This window comes from Poecilia reticulata, chromosome 5 (assembly GCF_904066995.2).
Source record: "Poecilia reticulata chromosome 5, P_reticulata-male-v2, whole genome shotgun sequence".
Lineage (NCBI taxonomy): Eukaryota > Metazoa > Chordata > Actinopteri > Cyprinodontiformes > Poeciliidae > Poecilia > Poecilia reticulata.
In genome coordinates, this window is record NC_088834.1 from 12501282 (window position 1) to 12527397 (window position 26116).

Consider the following 26116-nt stretch of genomic DNA (forward strand, 5'->3'; position numbering starts at 1 on the left):
TTTTATTTGTTGTCATTATTATTATTATTATTATTATTATTATTATTATTATTATTACTACTACCGATTTTGCTTTATGAAATACAGGTTTCTTACATGCTCTGCTGTTTTTCTTGTTTTGTTTTTTGTCTTTTTTGTCACATTTTACTATAATTGATCACCATAGTACTTGCAATATTACAATTTATAATCTCAAACTAAAACAAAGCTCCAGAGCAATTTACACTTTTATAGAACAGCTAACACTCAATAAGGGTTGTGCAATAAAACAATTTGAAAGCTAAAACAATAACAGCTCCCTCTGTGAGTATCATTCCTGTGATGGGTCCTGCGGACGGACCGCCAGCTGCTGCTCTGTGGCTTTCAGTGTGGCAGCAGTGCCCTCTCCTGCTGAGCTAAGCACAGAGCACATTAGCATCCTGTCATGCTGCTGCAGCTCACAGGATTACTCATTTTTAATGCACATTATCTCCCGACAGACACGCAGCAATGATACAGTACACGGAAAATATAATAAGCGCATCCCTTTTTAGTCTCCAACTCCATCTGACTGTAATGACTACTTGCGAGGTTTATATTAAACATGGGGTGAGAAAAAGTGAGAGACGTTCACATATTATAATTCATTATTCCCACAGTAGTCTCCTACAGGAAGGTCTTGTAAAAAAGTAGAACCCCCCCCCCCCTTTTTATTTATGCGCTCATTTTTACTATAGCGCCGCGGCGCCAACGCGCACATCTGCGGCATCTGCACGGATCGGGTGAAAATTATGAGCCAGAAAATGGGTTAAAAATCGGTCTGAACGGGTTTTTCTCTCTGTGCTCTCAGCTGCCTCTCGCCTGTAGCACCCAGAAGTGAACAGCAGGCGACCCGGAAGGCTTGAAGTCTGGCTGAAAGCAGGCAGAAAAAGGAGAGTCCTGCTCCGTTATAAATTTCCGTTTCTTCTCCTCTCGCTGGCGCAGGTATGTTGGTCTCTCCGTACAAAATTATCCGCCTCTTTATGCCGTTTTCCTCTCGCTCAAAGCCGCTGCGCTGGACCGCCGCTTCTCTTAAAAGTCGTGCAGAACTTGGAATAATAAAATAAGCATTTGCGATGCTTAAATGTTACTAGATGACGTCTTAAGCTACCGTGCAAATAAAAGCCCTCCTGATGATCGGATTTATGGCTCAGCTCGGCGCTGTGTAAGAGCCACGCTGATGGCTGTAGGAAGTGTCAGTGTGGTGGTGTTTTTTTTTTTTTTTTTTCCCCTCGCCAAGCCGGGCTATTCAAACCTGCAAATCAAAGTAAACAATCATCCCTGCGATTTATGCAAATTTGCCGCATGCATTCGCGTCGCAGTGGCCTTTAATGACACCCGGAGGGTTATCTGCTTGTAATAGTCCTTTCTGCAGAATATGGCGTCCGCTGGTTATAAAAATAAGACAGGGCTGCCATTTTTGTTTTCCTTTTGTCTGATTTTTTTAATAAACTGTCTGAGAATGTGGGAGAGGCGGCGGACAGACCGAGGCGCTGCAGGATTGCTGCTCTGTAGGGGGAAACTCGCACTTGGAGATGCTTTAAAGCTGGGGAAAATCTAAATGTGGAAATCAGCTTGCGTCTGTTTCTTTCTAAGCAATAACTAGCTTAAGTTGCTCCTAACTTTTTTTTTTTTAATCACCTTTTTTTTTTTTAATTAAAAAAAAAACTCACTGTAGGCCATTTCTCAAGAACCCAGTGTATGAAGCGTTCACAGCAGCTGAAGTGGATATAAATCGACGTTTAAAAAAATAATAATTTTACTATAGTACATAAATGTATAACTTTTTGCAACATTTTTGCTGTCTGGTCCAGTTTAATAAGAAAGCTTTTGAGGTAAATGATAAATTACAATAGGTAGACCTATCTCCTTTCAGACCCTGGTATTTATGTTTGGTATTTAAATGAATCCTACGCTTTAGTCCAGATATATGAAGTGCAGAGCAGATTGGTGTCACATGTAGGATGCAATTCAGTGTTATTTTAGATTCTTAGCAGCATCACACCAGTTTCTAACTGGTCTTTTACCAGTTTTGAAGGAATATCCAGTTTCCATTTGTGACTATTTTTACATATTTTCTCCAGTTACTAATGACTAACCTCACTATGCTATGATAGTTAGGTCAAATTAGCTATTTTTGTCCTTGTCCCCCTCTCCTGACTGATACCTTTGTTTAATAAGCTGAATTTTGTACCCTCTCTGTAAATAATGACATCAGGTAAAACATGGGGATGAGCAAATGTTTAGGAAATCCTACTTTATTTATTTATTAAACTTTATTTTTTGATGATAAGATTCTCTATAAGGCCAAATAAATCTGAAAACTGGAACTGAATCAAAATGTGCTTCAACTAAGTATTAATTTAAGGACACTTGTGCAAACCAGATTATTACTACTTTTTAATTTCTGCTAACTGATTTGGAATTAAAGCTGTGAAAACATTTGTAAACCTGCCATTTTTATAGAGATGTCATGACATTTTATAACCACTGCACTTGAGATACCTTTCACTTTCTCTATAACAACTTACACTACTGTATTTTAAAGGTTTATTTTAAATATATATGTGGCACTTTTCATGTGTATTAAACTAGTGGGTCAATATTATTCATATTTTTGCACATTTCCATCATTAAAACAAGGTGCAGATTTGTTTTTACCCAAATAGAGTCCAATTGAGACAGCATAGTGGACGCTCATATTTAATTTATTCAAGCTGAATGCTTGGTCACCAGTGAACAGATGTGAAAATGTGGCTGTGCCCTAATATACTGATTATTAAGTTCTGATACTCAGGTGGTAAATAGGCAAATTTGATCTTGCCGTTTCTGAAAACAGTTTAAAATTTACAATTAAAAATGAAAATATGCATGTTGCATATTTTCAAACTTTTAAATTGGTGGAGTTTAGTGAAACTGTGTGTTTTCTTTGCAACCCAAACACTTTAATGTTGCATTTTCAGGCTCTTCTGTTTCAACTAAATGACATAAAATGTAAAATGATCTGTTCTTTTTAAACACAAAAAGCTGCAAAGACCATATTGTTGCCTAAGTAATCATTGTACATTTAACAATATTGTTGAGGAACATAGAAATAAATAGAAACATTAGCAGTTTAAACCTCCCATGATCCTTTGCTACAGAGGTTTGTGATTGGTTTATTGATTGTTTTCCATTTGGCACATTAGTTTCTGGTGTTTTTGAGGGCATTGCTTCAGTGTTTGCAGTTAACATCCATAACATCTCAGCACTTTAATCACACCTTTTGGCTTTTAACACAATTTATGGAGCTCATGAGGAGACCTGTGGCTGAACGGTTCTGAGTTTGATTCCAGCTCTGAGAAAAATGTAAACATTTATGTGCTTGCATGTATATTCAAGTATTCATACCCCTTTAAATTTTCCACCTATGTTCATGTTACATTCTTGTTGAGATTTTCTATAGCTGGCCAACACCAAATGGTTCATAATTGTGAAGTGGATGGAAAATGAACATTTGCTTTTAAAAGTTTCACAATTCTAGTTCAACCTCAGTCAGATTGGATTTAGAGAATCTGTGAACACTCTTAAGTTTTTGTGCAAATTCTTCTGTTGGATTAAGCTCTTTCCTTTGATTGGTCCGTTCCCACACAAATATGCTTTTGATCTAAACCCAATACCTTGCATCTCTGCAGGGGTGATCAAAGGGGCAGTATTATGTAAAATTGACTTTTTTGAGCTTTACATCATGTTATAATTTTATTCCTTCATCACAAACATGCCAGTAGTGTTGCTTTGATTCTTTCATGCATGTTTGAGAAACATTTTAATCTCCATGGCAACCATTCAGTTGTGCAAAACGCCTGGTTGGACATAGCCCCGCCTTCGAGACCCAGCTCCACCTCGGAGCTGCAGTTTCCAAGCCTCACAGAGCAGCCCTCTCCCACTCAGCTCCTTCAGACTAGCCGCAGCAATTAGCAAACACCTGGTGGAACTTAGCATCCACTGAGCTCGTTAGATGAGCTACTACTCAGTAAAATGCTGGTAAAAACATTATTAAAGGCTTAACAGAAGAGAGATGTTGTAATGACTTCCTGAAGGTGTTGGAAAGAGCAAGAGTTTCTTAAAGAGACAGAGGACCAATTTCAAGGCGTTAATTTCAAGTCAGTTTTTTAAAGTCATGATTGATGTATACAGCATTTTTACAACACAGTTACTTGAACAGCTGAATTTATGTGTGGATTAAGTTACATAGAGGTGGACTCTGTTTACAAATTAGTTGACTTCTAGGAAGTTAGTCATACTTGGTTTTATTTAAGAGTGTTAATGTAAAGGGGGTTAACTACAAGAAGACGCTGATTTTGTTTTTTGATTTCATATGTAAAAAAGTAGATTTTACTTCCATATGAGATCATTATTACTTTCTGTTGACGTAGCATATAAAACCCTAATAAAAGTCCTAAAGTTTGTGGTTGTAATGTGAAAAAAAGGGGAAAAAGTTAAAGGGATATGAACACTGTGGTAAATAATGATTTCAGACAGTGATACAATTACATGACATGTCTGAGTATAAGACAGAAAATGCTAAAGATTAAGTTGTTTATGTAAAATTATCTAAAAAGTCTTTGATAGCCTGGATTGGATGCTGTTTGGCATTTCTATATAGTATGACAAACTGATTAAGAAATTAAACTTCTGATGAACTGAACAAAAAAAATGAAAACGTGTATATCATATGAAGCTCATTTTCAGCATTACAAATAATGGATGTAGAACAAAGTCAAACAAAAAGAAAATTATTCAGGACAGCCTAATAAACTGTAATTAAGTACAATAAACAGAAATGCCAGTTTCCTATTTGACTAAAACCCTCACTACAATCATGTTGTGGCTCAGAAAGCAACACAAAGATGCATAAAAGCAGAAAAAAACTCCCCTGAGGCAGAAAGCCCCCATCGTTAAAGAAATTTTCTGGGAGGTGCATTGTGCGGCCGTACCTCTAGATGTATCGGTTTTGTTTCTCTTGGCTTGCAGATGTGGGCTGTGTTATGCTTCTGCTAAGCCAAACAGACTTAGGAATGGCTCTGTGTGCCAAAGCATGCAAGGCAAAATGTTTTAAAAAGATCTTCGAGAGGGTCGGAAAAGAGAGGCTATGGAAAGAAAGGCCTTCAGAGCAAAACTTAAACTCTATGTGTTTCGCTTTGCCTTTAAAGAAGAAAGATTTTCAGTCTTAAACTTGATTAATGTAACAGAAGCCTTATCAATCATTATGCTTATCACTCGCAATCAGAGCTAAATTGTAGGTATTTATAACTGTTTCCATGAAGGTTTGAGATGAGAGAAAAAAATTTAGGAATAAATGCTGCATGTTATCAATTTAGATTTTCCTTATTTACAAGTTTCTGCAGCTTCTTATTCTGGAGATTTATGTTGGGTTTGCAGCCTTCTTCAGAAAACACTACTCCAAATTTACCCTGGTTTTCTCCTCACCCTTAACCAGTCAGGGCCCCTTGTTTAAAGGAGGAGACAGAAAGTGACAGATTAGCATCTACAGTGGTGTGAAAAAGTGTTTGCCCCCTTCCTCATTTCCTGTATTTTTGCATGTTTGTCACACTTAAGTGTTTCAGAACATCAAACCAATTTAAACAATAGTCAAGGACAACACAAGTAAACACAAAATGCAATTTGTAAATGAAGGTGTTTTTTATTAAAGGAGAAATAAATCCAAACCATCATGGCCCTGTATGAAAAAGTGTTTGCCCCCTAAACCTAATAACTGGTTGGGCCACCCTTAGCAGCAACAACTTCAACCAAGCGTTTGCGATAACTTGCAATGAGGGTTTTACAGCGTTCTGGAGGAATTTTGGCCCACTCATCTTTGCAGAATTGTTCTAATTCAGTTACATTAGAGGGTTTTCGAGCATGAACGGCCTTTTTAAGGTCATACCACAACATCTCAATAGGATTCAGGTCAGGACTTTGGCTAGGCCACTCCAAAGTCTTAATTTTGTTTTTCTTCAGCCATTCAGTGGTGGACTTGCTGGTGTGTTTAGGATCGTTGTCCTGCTGCAGAACCCAAGTTCGTTTCAGCTTGAGTTCACGAACAGATGGTCAAACATTCTCCTTCAGGATCTTTTGGTAGACAGCAGAATTCATAGTTCCATTTATCACAGCAAGTCTTCCAGGTCCTGACGCAGCAAAACAGCCCCAGACCATCACACTACCACCACCATATTTTACTGTTGGTATAATGTTCTTTTTCTGAAATGCAGTGTTCCTTTAACGCCAGACTTTTGTCTCACCGGTCCACAGAATGTTTTCCCAAAGTCTTGGGGATCATCAAGGTGTGTTTTGGAAAAATTGAGACGAGCTTTAATGTTCTTTTTGCTGAGCAGTGGTTTTCTTCTTGGAACTCTGCCATGCAGGCCATTTTTGCCCAGTCTTTTTCTGATGGTGGAGGCATGAACGCTGACCTTAACTGAGGCAAGTGAGGCCTGCAATTCTTTGGACGTTGTGGGGTCTTTTGTGACCTCTTGGATGAGTCGTCGCTGCGCTCTTGGGGTAATTTTGGGGGGCCGGCCACTGCTGGGAAGGTTCACCACTGTTCCATGTCTTCGCCATTTGTGGATAATGGCTCTCACTGTGGTTCGCTGGATTCCCAAAGCTTTGGAAATGGCTTTATAAATCCCTTCCCAGACTGATAAATCTTAATTACTTTCTTTCTCAATTGTTCCTGAATTTCTTTGGATCTCGGCATGATGTGTAGTTTTTAAGGATCTTTTGGTGGACTTTACTGGGTCAGGCAGCTCCTATTTAAGTGATGTCTTGATTGAAAATAGGTGTGGCAATAATGAGGTCTAGGTGTGGCTAGAGAAATTGAACTCAAGTGTTAAAAACCACAGTTACAGTATATTTTCACGAGGGGGGCAATCACTTTTTCACACAGGGCCATGATGGTTTGGATTTTTTTCTCCTTTAATAATAAACACCTTTATTTACAAATTGCATTTTGTGGTTACTTGTGTTGTCCTTGACTATTGTTTAAATTGGTTTGATGTTCCGAAACACTTAAGTGTGACAAACATGCAAAAAAACAGGAAATGAGGAAGGGGGCAAACACTTTTTCACACCACTGTAAGTCAAACTAGTAGGCTCTGTTTTCTGATAACTGTTGCACAACTAACAGCTGAAATCACATAGCAACCTATCTCAAAGTCTGCATGCTCATCCTGCAAAAGTGTCTGAGAATCCTCAGCGAGTTTAATTTAGACGTACAAATCCTGCAGAATGGCTCATAAACATCCTCCCTGCTAGCAATATAACATGTTGGACTGAAAATAGTGCAAGGATGCAAAGCTGGGTCAAACAGGAGCCTTAATACTGAATATTCTTGGAAATACGCTATCACAAGACTGATTATTGCACCAAGCAGTCGGCTGTTGTTTAGTTGTAGGGCTACCGACGTGGCTTTTAACCACATTAACAACAGAAACACACAGAAGTGTACAGGTCACATGAGCTATAGAAAAATCTGAACAAACGGGAGTCATCAAGCAAGAAACAATACACACGGCGACAAGAGTTGGTTCAATATTTGCATAATATTTCCTGCCGTTTAGCACGCCTGACATTGTACTTTTTATAATCTGTGTATTTCTTTCAGGATGGCTGAACCGCGCTTTAACAATCCCTACTTTTGGCCTCCTCCTCCTTCTATGCCTGGCCAGGTGAGAACCACCTTTCACAACTAAAACCAATCTGACCTCAATGAAAAAATACAGTTCTGTATGACTGAATTATGCTTATAAGAAATAACAGGCTTTCTGTTTCTAAGCTCTGATAAAGAAGGAATATTGAAAATATTTAATTGTTTGAGCTGTCAACAGATCATTTTGACCAAAATGTAATTAAATAGCACATTGCAAAGCTTGATATCTGATCCCCTGGCTTTTACCAATAAATGATCTTATAAACTGGATTTCAGTTAAACCTACTGGCTCCTCTGAGTCCAAAAGTCTGAAAAATATATTTATTCTAATTGAAAGATTAATTAGTAAACACAAAACATCTTTCAGCTACCTTGAGCTGTAAACTCCTGAAAGGAGTTCAGGGAAGGACACTTCTGCTGTCAGCTAAAACTCCCAAGAGTCAGCAGTTTTTCAACAAAAATACAGTTATATTCAATCATTTAAAATATTATTGAAAAGCTTATTTATTTTATTAACTCTAAGGGAAACACATTTATGATGATTTTCCACTTACAGCAACTAAAACACATCATAATATTAGAATAGCAATTTTAATACAAAAAAATATGTCCTTTACAAAAAACATGTTAAGGTTGTTATTTTCAAAAGTCACTTTTAATCTCACATTATTGAATATGACCATATGTGTTAGCTATATTCATAATAATAAAAAACACAAAACCAGTAAAAATAATGTCCCCTAATGTCAGTTAGTTTAGTTTTTCTGTTTGTTTTTGAGTTTTGTTAAGCTGGACAAGCTAGTAGGTTTGTTAGCTGTGTTAGCTGTGCTAGCTGCGTTAGCTAGCCAGCAGCAGTGCGCTGTTTAGCTAACTGACAGTTATGGTATATAGCCTCTTTAACTCACAGTACCTAAACAGCTCAACTGACCAGGTGTGGGTTTGGTAACAAAAAATATGCCAAAAGCTTGATTTAGTCATTTGTAATTAGTTAAAAAGTTTTAATTCTTTGACCATCAGAAACGGCTAACTGGCAGCTAGCAGCAGCAGCAAGCAAGAGAATAGGAGCATAACTGCATGCTACAGTGTCTCCACCATAAAGCGAGTTTAAAGGAATAGTTTACATACCTGTGGCAGGGGGGATTTCTTATTTCATTGAGCTTGTAGAAAAATTAAGATGTTTACAGAGCTACTGTAGGCTAACAGCTTTTCAGATGGATAGCACCTCTTTGATTTAGCTGAGTTCAGTAATGTGAAACAATTTAATCTAAAAATGTACGCATCAGCAGGATCCACAACCTGGATGTTAATTTACCCAATTTGTAAATTAGACATTTGTTTGATTTCATCTGGATAAGCAGACTTGGAAAAGCACAGAACCATATTATTTTTAATGCTAATTTACAGCTTGTTGAAAGAATTGAAAGGTTTAGTCATATCTTTTGATATCAAAGTGAAAAAAGTGTAAGTCAAAGTACAAGCTTATTATACCGTCACTTTGTTTTACATAAGGCATGATCAAAATCAAAGCAGCAGAATATATTTTATATCTCCAAGGAACCCCAGCGAAGTCTGTAGACAAACTCAGTAACGTAATAGCTATATTAATTAGGAAGCATTTAGCGCTATAAAAAACATGATAAAATCCAAATAAGTCTTGAAACCACAAAAAAAAAACTACAGGTTACAGTTTAGACTGGAGGAAAGTATTTTCTTTCATTTTTATTGCTTGGCAATGCAAAGCAGTTCATAATGACTGTCTCAACCCTGCCTCACTTGTAGACAGAAAGCATTTTTACTTTTGTAAAGTGTGAATATTTAACATGAAATGACATGAAAGCCATATATGGTCTCAAACTTTTGATGAATTTTTGAGTTTTAGGTCAAATTTCAATATACTGTATATAATATACAATATAATATATTTCCCTATACTGCTCCTTCTTTTTTTTTTAACATTTTGAACCTCAGCTCATAACTTATCTGACATTCACCAGCACAAAAGCCAATACTTGATAAGAAGAATGTTTGCATTTTATTTTTTTTATTTCATTTAATCCCTGGATTTCATCCCAAAACCACATCAAAAGCATGTTTCACTGCCCTAAATGTAGAAACCAGTGACTGAAACAGCAGATTTATTGGATTACATTTGTCTTCTGCAATAATAAAATAAACGTTTGTCTTACAGAAAAGATAGATTAGACTTCAGTTGAAAAATTAGAAACATTAAAATGTATTTCTCAAAATCTTTGAAGCATCAATTCAACAAAACCATAAAACTAAGAAGAAAAAACAGGGACTTTTATATCCTCTATGTTTCAAAAGGCTTTAAAAGTACATAAATATCTAACTCAATTTCAAAAGTAGCTATTTATTTGCATAAAGAGGATTCAAACAAAGAAAAAGCTAAACAGGCATTTCTTCAAAGTCTCAAAGCTTTGGCTGCAATGTCTGGTGTCAACCAATAGAGGGCACCATTGCCCTGAGAAGTGTCACTGATTGAACTGATGATGGCTGTTCTTCTGTCACTAATGGTGGTTTCTGGCTGTCAGCTGGATAACCTAGTCTTGATCAATAAAATCAAGGAGCAGCTGATGGCGGAGAAGATCCGGCCGCCACACCTGCCCGCCGTTTCGGCCGCCTCCCAGCAGCCTCTGATGTCTCCGTCGGGCCAGGCCGAAGGCAGCCAGCACGGGATGTCCAAAGCTCAGCAGGGGTCCGGGCTGCACAGTCCAAGCCCGTCGCAGCCTGACATCGCCCTGCACGCCCGCCCTGCCTCCAGCTCCGTCACAGGTACTCCAACTACGTCCACAGATTCAATTAGTCTAAATAATTATTAAAAAACGTTGTCGATCCATTAAAAAACTGTAATCAGATTAATCACACTCTGTGATTAATCATATTTAATCAGTTTACTTAACTTTTTAACTTGACATGCAAATATGCAAGTTTTCAGAAAATGTTTGCGAATCTTCAGACAATAAAACATTTTCTTACTTCTCCAATTTTCATATTAAGAAAGATTTAAAATAAATCTTTTTGTTTTAAACTTTAATTTAGTAATATCAATCATTTTAAAATGACATAATCAGAGGGTCCAAAGTATAAAGTTAAGTGGAAATTTTGGTATTTTAAGGATGAAAATGACAATAATTCATTTAAGTAACAAAAAATAACAAAAGGAAATTTTTCCAAATTAGTTCCATTCAATAAAAACGTATTAAACTTTAACAAAAACTGCAGGTGTGTGTCTTCGCCTGGTTAATTTTTGGTTAAAACATGTTAGTCTTTCATTCAGTGAAGTTACTCTCAGTGGGTAGAAAATCCAGAAATTATACTCACGAGTAGCAATACTTCATGACAAAATGACTCCAGTACAAGGTAGTAAATTTACTCCTAAAAGTACTTTATTTGAAAAAGGTTTCTCATGTAGTTGAATAAAAGTAACTAGTTACTATCTAACTGATTAAGACGTATATCTTTCTCCTTAATTAGGTCGTATTCTTGGAGATGTGAACTTGAATTTGGACGACAAGGCAGCTCTGAAAGCCCGGGGTCTGTGGGAGGACTGGCACCTGCGTCAGCTCATAGACCATCCCTCCAGAACAAACCACGTCTCAGGTGAGCAAACACGTCCCAGCTGTGCAAACAAGACACACCTTTCCTCAGTGGTTCACTTCACCTGCCTCAGAGGACTTTTCTTTTCTTTGTTCCTCTTAGCTTAAATGCTCCAGATGATGCAGAGAAATAAAGAGGAAGCGTTCATTCATCAATTAGCTGTAGATTAAACCGACACTAGCAGCGCCTCAGAAAGCTGGAGGGAAGATATGAAAATGTAAAAAACGGCATCCTTTCAAAAAAAAATTTAATTATTCATTTTTTATACATTTAATATGTTTTTCAATTATTATTATTATTAAATATAAGTTAAAATAATGTATGGAAGGTGGAGATAGAAGATAGAAATAGCCAACAGAGGCAGCTCAAACTGTAAAATGTTTGAGCTGCATTTAGTTCTAATGTCTTCAACTATTTAAGTCAAATACATTTAGTGAGTTTTAGATTTGTACCTAAATGTGAGTTTGTGAACGATAAACTTACAGTAGTAAGTTGTGTTAACTTTTTATTAAACTTGTCAAACTTAAAAAAAAAACTGAAAAAAGAAAAAGACATGAGTGGGAACTATTTCCCAGAATGCTTAGCGGCTTGTTTTTGTGTCCTGAGATGGAAGTGCGTTACAGTGATCCGAGTCTATTTGTTATTAATGCAAATGTTTATTTTAAAGCTTAAGGATAATGTCCTTAAACTAAATGCTTTTAGCATTAGTCATTGTGATATTTAATAAAATTCATTATCAGATCAGAAATTTTGTTCACGCAAGTTGAAACTAAAATAAGTAGTTATTTTAATTTGGTAATGTGAGTGAAAATAATAGGCTCTTTAACGAGGTGAGGGCAGTTCTTTTCTTCCATATTGTGAAATAATTATTTGGTTTAAATTACAGCATTAAGTTAAAACTCTCAATTCAAGATTAATGAACTTAAAAATGTTAGCCTCAAGCTGGTGGCATCAACTAACACTCACTCTTTGGTTGCCTAGCAACACCCTGTTAAGTAAGTTGTGGTTACTTAGCAACAACTTGATGAGTAACTTGCAGCAGTCTAAGGTTTTGCCACCGTGCCTCATATCTAATTAAAAGTAAAAACCAACAAAGTAAAGTGAAAACTGGATAAAATAGGAAAGGTCATGCCACCACTTTGCCATTATGTGAAATATTTAAAACAAAAAAACGAATCAATGATAATCAATATCGAGTGATATGAAATACTTACATCGTGACCAATTTTTCAGCCATATTGTCCAGCCGTTATTATAACAGCTATGATATGTTCAGTAATGTTCTCATCTTCACTGTTGTTCCCGTCAGGTGTGGCACTGGCATCCAGAACCGGGAACCTCAGCACTTCGGAGATCATAACCCCAACAACGCCCACCTCAAGCAGCCACAGCCGACTGGGCGGAGCCCCCACCCCTCACCTCATCTCAGGGTTAGCCGGCAGCCACGGGATCGAGCCGGGGAAGACCAACGGGGGCTTTGTGGGCCTCCTCGGCCCGCCTCCGAAGCAGGAACGAGGGCGCAAGAAGATCAAGGCAGAGAACGGCTCGTCGCTTTTGGTGGTTCCGTACCCGATCCTGGCCTCGGGCAACGACCAGTCCTGCGTCACCATCACCGCTAAGGAGGGCAAAACCTACAGGTGAGGAAAAAGTGTTGTATTCCGTTTAGAGCAGGACAATAAATCAGGACCAATATAGATCACGATAGAGGCATGATCAATATCAAGATAATATATCTGATAGAATATTCAGTATTCAATATATAGAATATTCACTGAACTCCAGAAGCGCACAGCATTCTGGGAGACGTAGGCAGAGGAAAGGCTCACACTCTCATGGCCAGAACAAATGCAAATACAGGACAGCACATTTGGGGCCTCATTAAGCAAAGAGGAAGATAACGAGAACAAGGATTAGGAGAAACTGTTAAAAAAGGGAAACTAAAACAAGGAGAGCACACAGAAATCTAACAGTTAAGGAAATACTCAAACTGTCTAATTGGTAAACATCTCTTAGTCTTTACTGGTCTGTTAAAAGAACAGTTTGTAGCAGTTAAACTCATATTAACTCATTTTAAATAGATTTATTACACCGAAACTGTTATTTTTTATTTGTTTCTTTGGGTTCATTTTGAAAACTCAAAGTTCTGTTTCTAAGATAATTAGAATATGACATTGGAAATATACATATATATATAAAAAGATCATTTTTAATCCATAAATCTCAGGGTATTAAAAGTAGGTCGACATGCTGGACGATTTGTTGGGGCTCCTGTTGTCATGATGCTCAGATGTTGTGGGTTTTGGTTTGTGGTTTTGTTTTGGGTTTCTTATCAAAGTTTTGCATCTGTTTGCTCATTAGGTTTGGTTTTGCCACATCATAGTTTATTTTTTAGCCCTCACTTTTAGATTTTTCCATTTGGGTTATTTCTGCCAGGTTCTCGCATCAGTTTTCTTAGTCATCATTAATTTGTGCTGTTTAGGTTTGCTGTTAATATTTCTTTGTCTAGTAAGTGTTGGTATGTTTATGTTTTCTTAGAGTTTCTTAGTGGATCTTCTGTTCTGTTTTTCTCGGTTCAGGTCTGTTTCTTGATCATGAAACCATTTCCTGTCCTATTTTTTCTCTCTCTCCGCTTAAAAAAAAAACAGGAAACAGGAATGTGACCCAAGCTGCCACACAAAAAACATACATACATACATTCATTCATTTCCCACTAGTCTCTGAATGTCCATCTTTAGCACCTAATTTTCTTTTGGGTATTTTAATGGCAATAAGTCATAATCATCAAAATTAAGAGAAACAGACTTTTGAAACACATCATCGTACATGCTTAATATTCAAATATTATTCTCCCACTTGTTTAATTTAAAAATCTGGAGAATAAGAAGTTTTATTAACGATTTATTGATTTCTGTGTTTTCTTCCTGATGCATGTTTTCTGTTTTCCTGTTTTCAGGTGTAAAGTTTGTCCCCTAACCTTCTTCTCCAAGTCCGACATGCAAATTCACTCCAAAACGCACACAGAGGCAAAAGCCCACAAGTGTCCTCACTGCACCAAGACGTTTGCGAACGCCTCGTACCTGGCCCAGCATCTGCGCATCCACCTGGGCCTCAAGCCGTACCGCTGCTCTTACTGTGAAAGATGCTTCCGCCAGCTCTCCCACCTGCAGCAGCACACCAGGTCTGACCTCCGACAAACACACAGCTCATCTGCAACGGTTCAGTCTTAGATCTGCACAAAATACTAACATTAACACCTGCAATGATGCAATTACAAAGGACTGCTTTTATGCAGTATTTGATAGTGTTATATGCCATAGATTAAGACCTAGAGAAAGTCCTGTTAGTTTATAAATCTAGCTCAGCGTTTCTCAAGCTTTTTCAGGGCGAGGGCCACTTAACCCATTTAACAAACAGTCACAGACCACCTAACCTGAAATTAGTTTTTAACTAAATGAAAATGACAATTGGCCTAAACGCAGAGCATCATTCATTACCAAGCAGTCATATACAACAAAGAACGATTCCTAATGCTAACCGCTTACAGTCGTTCAAAGGAATCCAAGCGCTAGTGAACGACACACCAACACACAGCAGCTATGACGTAGCTTCCTCTGATAATATAATATTCCTGGAGTTGTTTTCTTTCCACCGGTGTCTGCAGCTTTTCTTTTGAGTAACCCGTTTCCATCACTATTTTGTAGTTATTTTGAATATACCGAGTTGGTGTTGATGCAACGTTCAAGAGCCAAAACGTCATTTTAGATGTAAAAATGGGCTAGGGTCAGGGTTATGTAGTTTTGTATTTTTCCAAAATTAAAATATAAAAAGCCTTTTCTGGATCACCTTATCACTTCATATTTGATGTAGGTTGCTTTTATCTTCCCGTTCTACCCGGTTTTGTGTCTTTGTGTTTCAGAATCCACACAGGTGACCGACCTTACAAATGCCTCCATCCAGGATGTGAGAAAGCTTTTACGCAACTCTCTAATTTGCAGGTAAACATGAGCCGTTTTCTGACTCTCTGCCCCATTATAACAACCAAGGCAAATGGTTTAGAAAATTACATGTAATGTGATCTTTGTGACCTTTTTTTTTTTTTTACAAAGGATCACAAAGAAGCCTCCTGTTTCACCAGATCTTATCAGAAACATCTTCATCTGAACCTCATTTGTTTATATTGTTTATTTATATATAGCATTTTGATGTTTAGAAAAAAGTACCTTGTAATTTATACTCATATTCTGACAAACATCTTTCACCCAACAACTATGTCACTATAATAACCTACTTTAAATCAGAAAAACTTACATTTGTTGCATCTGTCTCAATTTTTTTTCAGCGTAAGATTTTACATGGCCTGGTTTTACTGCACAACAGTCAAAATAATTTTTCTAGAAGTCCAGTAGTCGTCCATTTCCCACCAACATCATGTGGCTTATATCTGAAAATACACTAAAAAATACGTGCCAAACTTTAAATTTTTTCTCCCATTTTTTTCTTCTGGCTCACTGCAATGATTAAAAGTAAAATCCCTCTTCAACTTTAACTTTAAACTGAAGCTTTGTGGCTGAAACCAACTAGTATGTGCAATTATTTGGAACAAAGATGATGCACCTGCTTTTAAAAACTATGATATGTATGTTTAATCAGTATGAATATGGTTGTATTTTCATGTGTCATGATATTCTTTTGTTTTCTGCTGTGTGATATGTTTTCTGAAGAGGTTGTTGTTGAAAATTAGATTTTGTTCTCAACTTACCAGGTTAAATAAAGGTAAAATACACTAAATTGCAAATTGTGAAGAAAGTATCCCCACAAGCTGATTTAAAAAAAGTCAGGAATCTGTAACCTGCGGCTCTTTAAACTTCTACAGTGGCTCATTGGAAAAAATGACCAGAAATCATTCAAATAAATCTTTGAAAAAAGTCTAGCAGGATATTTTAGCAGTTTTTCTATGCATCTTTATGCAATATCTGAATGACACAAACGGTGCAAGAAATGTGTTTTTGAAGTTGTTTTTACTTCAGAATGTCTTGCAGCTTTTTCAACTTTTATCAGATTGCATTTACCTGAACAGAGGTCAAAACGGTTCTCATGGTTGTAAAAGTTGCTTCCTAATCAGCAGGAAAGTTCATTTTATGTGACTTCTTCTATAGGTTTGTTGAACAAACTGACTCAGAAAACCATTCTGTCTCCAGCTTGTCCTTAAGCACACAGACTAACTGAATGTGTTTGCTTTCTTTCTCAAAGTCTCACCAGAGGCAGCACAACAAGGACAAGCCCTTCAAATGCTCCAACTGTTTCCGTGCCTACTCAGACTCGGCCTCGCTGCAGATCCATCTCTCTGTACATGCCATCAAGAACGCCAAGGCCTATTGCTGCAGCATGTGCGGCCGGGCGTACACCTCAGTGAGTTCACAGGAACCTCTGTGTTCGTTTTACATGCAGGGGAAACACCGTAAAGCACAATAAATGGAGTTCACTTTAAACTATGTATGCAAACTCATAGCCTCAAAAAAAAGAAACCAAGTTTTCAAAATTTAATTTTGCAGAACTTAAATTTTGATCATCAGGAAGTAGTGATTATATAATAGTACATGTGTGTTCTGCAAAACCTGATTAGTTCTCCTGAGTTGCAAACTCAAAATCTTATAGTTTTCATAAAATTAACTGATTGAGCAACTTTGTGCAATTTTACTTAAGTTAACATAATGTATCCAAGTATATTTTAAGTACTTAAATGACACCCAGTGCTTAATTTTTTAATTATAAACTACATATATAAAAAGAAAACAACATAATCAAAATAATTCCTGCTTTCTGTTTTTGTTTCTTAAACTCAAACTTTGACAGAAAATATTGAAAGCAGTTATGTTTTTTTCTTCCAAGATGATTTATTGATACTCAGACATTGAAAAACATACAGAAAATGTCTTTTACATAATCACTTTTTAAAATATTTGACTGACAATATTGGAAGCAGTGTTAGTTTTTTCAATTCCTTTCAGTAAAACAATCCCATATTTCGCTACACCTTAAGGCAGAGCAGGTTGGTCATGGCGCAGTTTCATGTATGAAAATGTAAATACCAAAAAGATAGGTAGTATGAGCTGCACTGCTAGTTATGATGAACTGATTGCATACATGGAGCTTTGGAGTAACCTTAAAACATCTTAAAACACATTTTTTGTGACAAAAGTGGTTTAACTACACTAAGAAATAATCCTGTAAATTTACAGTCAAATACTGGCAGCTACAGACGCCAGAGGTTTACTGTGAATGCACAGTAGCTGTACCGTAATTAATCCTGACTGTAGATTACCGTCAATGCAAGTACGGTAGGGATACTGTGAAAGAACGGTAAACTTCTGGCGTCTATAGCTGCCAGTAGTTTACCGTTCTTGCGAAAGAACAACTCAGCATCGGTCCTGGTCCTCCTGCTCCCCTGATCCCCCGCCCACATGACAGGTCCATTACATGTGAGTGAAAGTCAGCAGAGTCAGACAGGTGAACCCCATAACACTCTACACATAACAGTGATCACAATGCAACTTATAACAAATACACACAACCATATGAACCCCAGCACTAAAATACAGAATCGTTAAAACACTACGGTGTTCGACAGGTGCAAACGCGCAACAAATACGAGAGAAACAAATACAACAAAGATGAGACGCAAACAAAAAAGAGATGCAAAAAAATTTATAAAAATGACTGTTCCGGACCACTAGAGCTTTGTGTCCCTATTCAGGGTCTGCATCCTTCCAAGCTCATTCTTTCATGGGCTTGAGAAACGACCCGGTCTACCGAAGAGGGGTCCTGCGAAGGCAGAGAGCATTGCAGAGAAGCTGTAGCCTTCAGCTAAGCTGCCTAGCCTCCACCTCGGCGTTATGTTGCTTAGCAGCCGTGACGCAACATTAAACAATGTTTGTAGGCGAGAATGTAGATGTATAAATCTCACATTTCTGCTCGGTTCATCAGTGCATCACCTAATTGCAATATTGCTCCGACGTTTTCGGTGACGTCTGCTCCCGCTGTACTAACACCCAGCTCCCCTCGCCTGCTGCCAGCTGGTCCAGGTTTAGCATACCACGGGAGAACGAACACCTGACCCATTTAGGCTTTCCCAAATGACAGTTAAACACAGATATTAAGTCAGGTAACATCTAGTTGGAATATTTTGGTTCACTCAAATATAATTTATTCCTGAGCAAATCGGTTTGACTGATTAAAGTTAAGCCTAAAAACATAATAGTTTTATTAAACTGTATTGTCTTACCTGACATTTGGAGAGTGTTTGAAAAGGGATACTTTGCTTGCATTCCTTGTGTAAATGTGCTATACGTGTTTGAACATTTTAGAATCAGGCTAAGATTTTTTTTAATATGCAACAGCCTTTATTACAAAAGGTGAAGAGTAATAGAGAAATCGGGAGAAAAAAAAACATACTTCGAGTCCGTTTTTTTTTTTTTTCCTTCGCCGCTATGTGATTCACGTCGTCATGGTTGCTAAGCAACATAACGCCACGGTAGAGGCTAAGCAGCTAGCTGAAAGCTACAGCTTCTCTCTTCCGGTCGTCGAGGACCCAAAGATGAGCGAGTGAGCGTCACTCCTTCACCCTGATGTTCCTTCCCGGGGGCGGGGGGGCCGCCGATCTGTTTTCGCATCCACCTGAATAATGTGTAGTTGCGCCACTGGATGCAAATACAAGTAAAATGTCTTGCCTAGGGAAAAATCTGTATTGTACAATTATTTTTGCGGTAGTTTACTGCCAGTCGTCAGTCTTGATTGTGACAAGAGAAGAAGACATCAAATTGACAATATCCTACGGTATTTTGGAATAACAGTATGTTACTGCTGGAATTCCGCTGTAAATTTCAAGTACACCTCGCTGCAGCAAACAGAAAGGGGCGGGGACGGACCACTGTCAGTCTCTTACCTTATTTGGAAATGGGACCATTGCACTCCGGAAGTGAAGGGGGCGCTATTTCCTATATTATCCGCGTTCTCCCGTTTTAATTTTTTTTTAAATCTGAGATATAGCTTCAACTGTAGGAAGGAGTTTCACTCTCAGCATGCATTTCAACTTCTCTTTTTTATTTACTTCAGCGTAGCTCACAGTTTTTAACAAATTCCGTAGCTTTCTGTGTACTTCTAAATCTGCTTCTTAGTCGCATCTTTTCGGGCCTGCTACTGCCTCTAGTGGCAAGGGGGTGGTAACACAACTAGTATAATTATGTCACTAAACAAGAATACCACAAAATCTTTATTATTTACTATTAATTTCGCCATTACTGGCAACGTGAAAGATAAGTTATCTTCTAAAATACCAAATTTTTCTTCAGGGTGTAGAGCTAATTAGGTGACATAAACAACACCTTTATACATTATAAATAACATCTATGTATCTCCATCAATTATAGGAGGAACAAAAGAAATGCAGGAAAAACAACATTATCAACAACAATAAAAAATACCATATACAATGTATACATAAGAAATTTAATTGAGCAAAAGTCAATAACGAACAAAGAAATTAGGTTCACAGACGAATAACCAGGGTTGTTAAATACGCAATAAGCAACATTTTTGTTTTGTTGGTAGAGTCCTTTATATAGGAAAAAATATGATTAACCTATTTAGTCTTCCAAGGTGGAAATTTTTCTTTGACTCTAAAACAATAAAATAAAACTCATTAGTAGAATCACAATATCAACAATTTGTGCATCAAGTAAACACTTAGCATGCTACAGGTAAATGTTATCGTTTAGTTTGGCTAAGAATACTTATTGCACTGTCAATGAATGACTTCTAATAGATGTTCTATAGTTACCAGAGAAACACAGTAACGCCTTTATGAGCTCAAACTGACGAAAAAAAAGAGGATGGATGCTCTCTACTGAAATATTTTATGTTAACATTTTAACTCATTGCGAAAATGTTAACATTACTTAACTAAAGGTAATGTTAGCTAATGTTACCTCTAACTAACTAGAGGTTTTGGTCGAGTTGCACTTGTTAGGTAACCCCGAGATCATTGGGTCTTCTTAAAAGATAGAGTGACGTTTCTTAAAAAAATGTAGCCAGTGTTTTCAGCAAAATTGAGCTGACTGTCCAGGAATGATCCAAGGTATTTAAAATTTGCCATAGTTTCAACAGGTTGGACAACAAGTGAAACTGGAACCACTTTCAAATATTGTTTATGTCATTTAATTAGCTCCACTTCCTTAAGAAAATTAAAAGGTATGGTGTTTTGTGAGGGACTTTATCTTTTGCGGTTCCAGTTATGCGAGAATTAATAATAAATAATAAAGGCTTTGGTATTCTCATTTAGTAATGTATTTATTTTAGTTGTGCTACCACCTCCACGCCACTAGAGGCAGTAGCAGAGATGCGAAAAAGGAGCAGATTTAGAAGTACACAGAAAGCAACGGAAATTGTTAAAAACTGTGAGCTGCGCTGAAGTAAATAAAAGAGAGAAGTTCAGTTCAAATACATGCTGAGAGAGAAACTCCTTCCTAAAGGTGAGGCTATATCACAGATTTAGAAAGAAAATTAAAACGGGAGACCGCGGATAATATAGGAAATAGCGCCCCCTTCACTTCCGGAGTGCAATTTCCGAATAAGGTCAGAGATTGACAGTGGTCCGTCCCCGCCCCTTTCTGTTTGCTGCAGCGAGGTCCTTCTCGTAAATTTACAGCCATTTCTAAGAGCGTAGTCGCTGCTGCTGGTGGCACAATGCATTGTGGGACACCTTGCTGGCCTATGAAATATTAAACTTTTTGTCATTTACTCAACTTTAGTAGATTAACTTCTCAAGCACTTTATTTTCAAGTTATGTTTACTTGAAATGTTTTATTAATATATCGCCATTTGATACGTTTCTGTGGCCTCTTTTTTGTATTTAATTTGAGACTTGTATTCTGCCATCTACTGGAGAACCGTTGCACTACAGGCAGTGAAACTGCTTTTTTTTTCTCTTTTCAAAATGTCCGCTCGCATGAGGTTGGTCACAATTTTTCCAGGGAAAACGGCCAATTTTAGACAATTTTGGGTAAAATTAAATATGTATTGTTATAAAAAAAAATTTAATTAATGCTTTATATTTTGAGACAATGCACAGTAACATAATTATTTATTTGGTATATTGCATTTAAATAATGTTACAATCTGTGTAACATATTTGGTACTGCAGGTATTTAAGGTGCTTTGTGTAATATTTTTATAAAGTAATCTATGTGGGTTCTTTAAAAATAATAGTTGCTCTAAAACCACTGCGTTTTGCAGTGTAAAGTTGTTTATCCTCTTCTCTCCAGGAGACGTACCTCATGAAGCACATGCCGAAACACGCAATGGTGGAGCATGTCATGTCCCATCATTCCCCTCAGAATAGGACAGGTTCCCCCAATATTCCCATTCGGATCTCCCTCATCTGAGCTCCACTGCCGTCGTCTTTCCTCCCATCACGGACTCCTACTGCCTGACGGACCGCTCGGCTCCAAACGGAGGCAGGAATCATCTGGAGAAGAGGTTCTCGTCTGACGAGTTTTTCCTTCTTCTCTTTGTTGCTAAAGAGAAAGTATTAACGGGATCATCCAAAGGTGATTTCAGCACTTTCAGGCCTGACACTGACGGGCCGGATATTTGTTTTGTTTTAGTTTTTTTATGGGACTTAAACAAGTATTGCTCCAGGCAGCTACATAAAGAATCTTTTTAAGTTCTGTGTTATACATATAACTCTGTGTTTTTTAAAAAACTTCTTTAATTAACTCCCCTTAAGTCATATATTAGTCTTCCATTATCTACAATTAAGGCAATCTTGTTGACAATCCTGGTGTGTAAAAAAATGTCTCTAATTTACCGATTTTATACGGTAAAATCCGTATTTAGACAGACTTTTTATACGGATTTTACTGTTTTATACGGAAAATTCTGGCAGCTACTGCTGCCGGTATTTTACTGTAAACTATAAACTTTTTTTACAGTGTGGTGTGTAAAATGGCTTAAATTAATCTTTTACCACATTGCCACAATTTAACTTAAAATTAAAGGAAAATCCAATAATTAAATGAGTATAACAAAAATAAATTCATGTTAAGGCATAAAATCATACCAAAAAAAATTTGCCAAAAGTGATTTTCCTTTTTTCCCTTGGCGAAAATAAGTTAGGCTTTTATTTTAGGTGACATTTTAAATGATCTAAACTGAAACATATAAGATGCTTTTTAAGTAAATCAAAACTTGAAAAACAGATTTATTATTAAGTTATGATTTTCTGGCTTCTTTGGACATACAGCTCTGGAAAAAAATTAAGAGACCACTTAAAATGATCAGTTTCTCTGATTTTACTCTTTATATGTTTATGTCTGAGTAAAAAACATTGTTCTTTTATTCTGTGAACTACTGACAACATGTCTGTGATATTCAAAGCACAAATTTAGGATTTATTTGCAGAAAATGAGAAATGGTGAAAATAACAAAAGGTGCTTTCAGACCTCAAATAATGCAAAGAAAACTAGTTTATACTCATTTATAAACAACAATACTAATGCTTTAACTCAGGAAGAGTTCAGAAATCAGTATTTGGAGGAATAACCAGGAGGTTTTCAATGGGGTTCAGTGCAGTGGGCTCTTAGTTTTTTTCAGAGCTGTAAATCTGATGTTATGCCAAAGAAAAGCCTCATCAGACCTACCATCACAAACACTACTGGGACCTTAACTGGAAACATCTGCTTTGAGAGTAAAATTGAGCCTGAAACAAAGGATGAATGTTTGGAAATTTGCCTCATCCCCAAAGTTAAGCATGGTGGTGGATCTGTGATCCTGTGGGAAGAACTTGGAGTCTGTAGGATCTAGATGCCATAAATGGAAAACAAGATAATTTCCCTAATTGGCAAATGTTCTCCAATTAAAGGTTGAATTTTTATTACATTTTCAAAAGTAAAAGATTAATTTAAGTTTTTTTTTTTAGGTGGACTGTCAACATATTTGCCTGCAAGTTAACATAAAAGTGTAGGTTTTTGTATTCATGTGTGTTTTAACACTAAGGCATTCATTAACAATGTGTCAGCATCTTCAGTTCCAGTGATGTCTTCGCCTTCTTGCCAAGCTCAGAATCGGATGGAGAGGTTTGATTAAACTTCACCGACAGTCATCTGAAAAAATTCTAGGTTGAGGAAACTGTTGAGTTTTTCACATCACTGCAAACAGACCAGAAATAAGCTGAAGTATTCAGAGGGTAAAGGCAGAACGCCTCGATCCGTTTCCCTTTGACAAAAGTATGTTTCTGTGGTGTTTTGAGAATTAGATGTAATTCACTTAAAGGAATCATGTTATTTAGCGTTTTTAGTTGACGTTCTCTTAATAATATCCTTGTGCTCTCTTGATGCAGAAACTATAAGAAGTTATCAAAAATCAAATCAGATTTTATTTGTGTATCACATTTCAGCAGCAGGGCATTTCAAAGTGCTTTACATCATAAAAACACAAAAATCAACAACTGAAATATTACATTTTTCCGTCATTACTCATCAAATATGTTTGGGAGCAAAAGCAACTCTAAACAGGTGGGTGTTTAGATTTAAAGGCACTCAGTGTTTCAGCTGTTTTGCAGTTTTCTGGAAGTTCGTTCCAGATTTGTGGTGCACAGAAGCTGAATGCTGCTTCTTCTGGTTCTGATGCAGAGCAGACCAGAACCAGAAGACCTAAGAGGTCTGGAAGGTTGACACAACCGCAGCAGATCTTTAATGTATTCTGACAAGTTGACATGAAGCTACTTAAATTTTACCACCTTTTCTTTTTTACTTATCATAACTGTGAAAGGCCTGTGTGACACGGCTGCTCATCTTAATCTCATTTTAGGATAATTTCAAACACTGTGCTTTCATCTGCTTCAGAAATATAACTTTGATTAAACAGGTTCAAGGAATAAAACCATTATTAATCCATTTTAAATTATAAAATTTTCTCAGACACAATGTCTTGTTCTCTGAACTCACGTTGGACACAAACATATTTGGATTCAGTTTTAATTATTTCTGTCAGCTGTGATCAAAGCTTACGTGTTGTGAATAACTTTTACTGTTTAATTTGATACGGAGGTGTGCAAAGCATTTACAAGTATGTACGTATATGCTTTGCATGCATATCTGTCCTTACATCTTATTTTTTATACTTTGGTAAAGAAGCGTTATCTAGACACTAGCTGCAGAAAAATACTTTCATTAGCCTTCTAATCTAAAAAAATATATATAACAGTTTACATCTAGGTGAGGCTTTGTAAAATAATGAGACAAAGTCAGGTTTATAATTTTAGCCCTTCAGTTGCTGTGGTTTTATTCTTGGACAGAAAATGCCGTCCAAGAATAAAATTATTCTTCGAGGAAGCATCCAGTTCCTCGAATGCAAAGTGATGTTTTGATGTTTTTCAAGATAAAAATAGCCGTTGCCCATCGATGCAAATAGCTGTCCAGGTTTAGTAAACACTCTGCAGGGACGTTTAGGCATTCCCCCTTTTCCAGGAAACATTCAAGCGTTTAACTTGTCCTTTTTTGCTATAGCCACATTTATTTATTGATGAGTTATTTTTGTTTTATGTCATGCATTGTTTATGTATTGTGTTTAGACACATGGGCTCTATCCATAAATCATGTTTTAGTTTGTATAAGTGGGTTAAAAAGTCTACAGTTTCTAGGAAGTGGGCTTTTTTTCAGTGACTGGTTTTGCAGTATTACTAACGAGGCTGAGCCAAGTTAAAATACCAAATAATCTCTAATCTCTCCTGAACCTGAACCTGAAATTATGACCAAGAATCTGAGACATGAGAAGATAAATAAAGAGATCAAAAACGTGTTTTCTTCTTCACAAGTTAGTTTCTCTGTTTAATTGTCAGAATTAGTCACTACTGTGGAAACAAAAAGAATCCATGGATATATTTCATAGACGAGCTAAACATCGTTACCCTGATCTTTGTTGAGGTTGATGAGACGTTACGGTTTACAGCTGCAGACTGAGGTGGACACATCAAACATGAAGTTTTCCATTTACTTATAAAAGTATACTTTATTTTACAAGTGTTTAAGGCCTTAACTTTGTGTACGACACCTGAGTTAATTTGTAACCTACTTAACATTTGTCTTTTATGTCGGAGCATGATAAATTCTGTAAATAAACTACTAACTGTCAAAGCAATTGTAATAAACGTGTTTTTACTGATCTGATGTTATTCTACCATCAGCAGATAAACAATGTGTAGATCATTCTATGGCAATCATATAAACAGAAGTGTATATACACTCAGGAAGTGTTTTCATTGCACATCAAACAACTTCTGTGAATTAATTTAAGAAACAATAATTGAAATTTGTGTTAAAATGTTACAAGAAATGTGAGCGCACACTAATATTTGGTTATATTTCATTGCCGTCACAAAGGCGCTGCTGTTTTTCTTGTTGGATATTTGAATACTGTTAAAGTTGGAAGAACTTGTTGAAATTGATTCGTTTTCTTTTTCCATCCAAAAATATTCAGCAAGTTTGAAGTCGGATCCACTCCAGAAGCTTAATATTATCCTGCTTTATTCGGGCCAAAACCAGTTTGGATTTGGGTTTGGGACAATTATCCAGTAAAATGCTCAAACTGCCTCTGAGTTTCTGTTCTCTAACTTTTGATGTGAGGAAACTGTTTGGGATGTTAAAAAGTAATCCAGGAACTAGTTAAACGTGAACGTATCGTAAGTATAAAAACGGAACAATGAAGAGTGAACTGATGACTTTTTTTAGAAACGTTTTC

The 26116-nt window shown here is 36.8% G+C and overlaps 2 protein-coding genes across 3 annotated transcripts in view; one reads left to right on the forward strand and one right to left on the reverse strand.

Moving 5' to 3' along the window:
• The window catches only part of LOC103464475 (uncharacterized), a 24018-nt gene extending 15052 nt beyond the window's left edge, over positions 1 to 8966 (reverse strand). Inside the window, exon 1 of the mRNA XM_008408597.3 lies at positions 8831 to 8966. The gene's annotated coding sequence lies outside the window, so the exon portion shown is untranslated. The remainder of the gene's footprint in view (positions 1 to 8830) is intronic.
• znf362a (zinc finger protein 362a) lies at positions 697 to 25516 on the forward strand. Of its 2 annotated transcripts, none has more exons than XM_081607036.1 (9): positions 697 to 963; positions 7661 to 7724; positions 10258 to 10498; positions 11201 to 11326; positions 12633 to 12960; positions 14277 to 14501; positions 15240 to 15318; positions 16574 to 16732; positions 21643 to 25516. In XM_081607036.1, exons 2-9 carry the CDS (start codon positions 7662 to 7664, stop codon positions 21760 to 21762), a joined length of 1341 nt encoding a protein of 446 aa, XP_081463162.1. In that variant the 5' UTR covers positions 697 to 963; position 7661; the 3' UTR covers positions 21763 to 25516. The 2 variants fall into 2 exon arrangements, with proteins under 2 accessions (XP_081463162.1, XP_081463163.1); XM_081607037.1 differs by having other exon boundaries at positions 698 to 963; positions 10291 to 10498.
• The last annotated feature ends 600 nt before the right edge of the window (positions 25517 to 26116 follow it).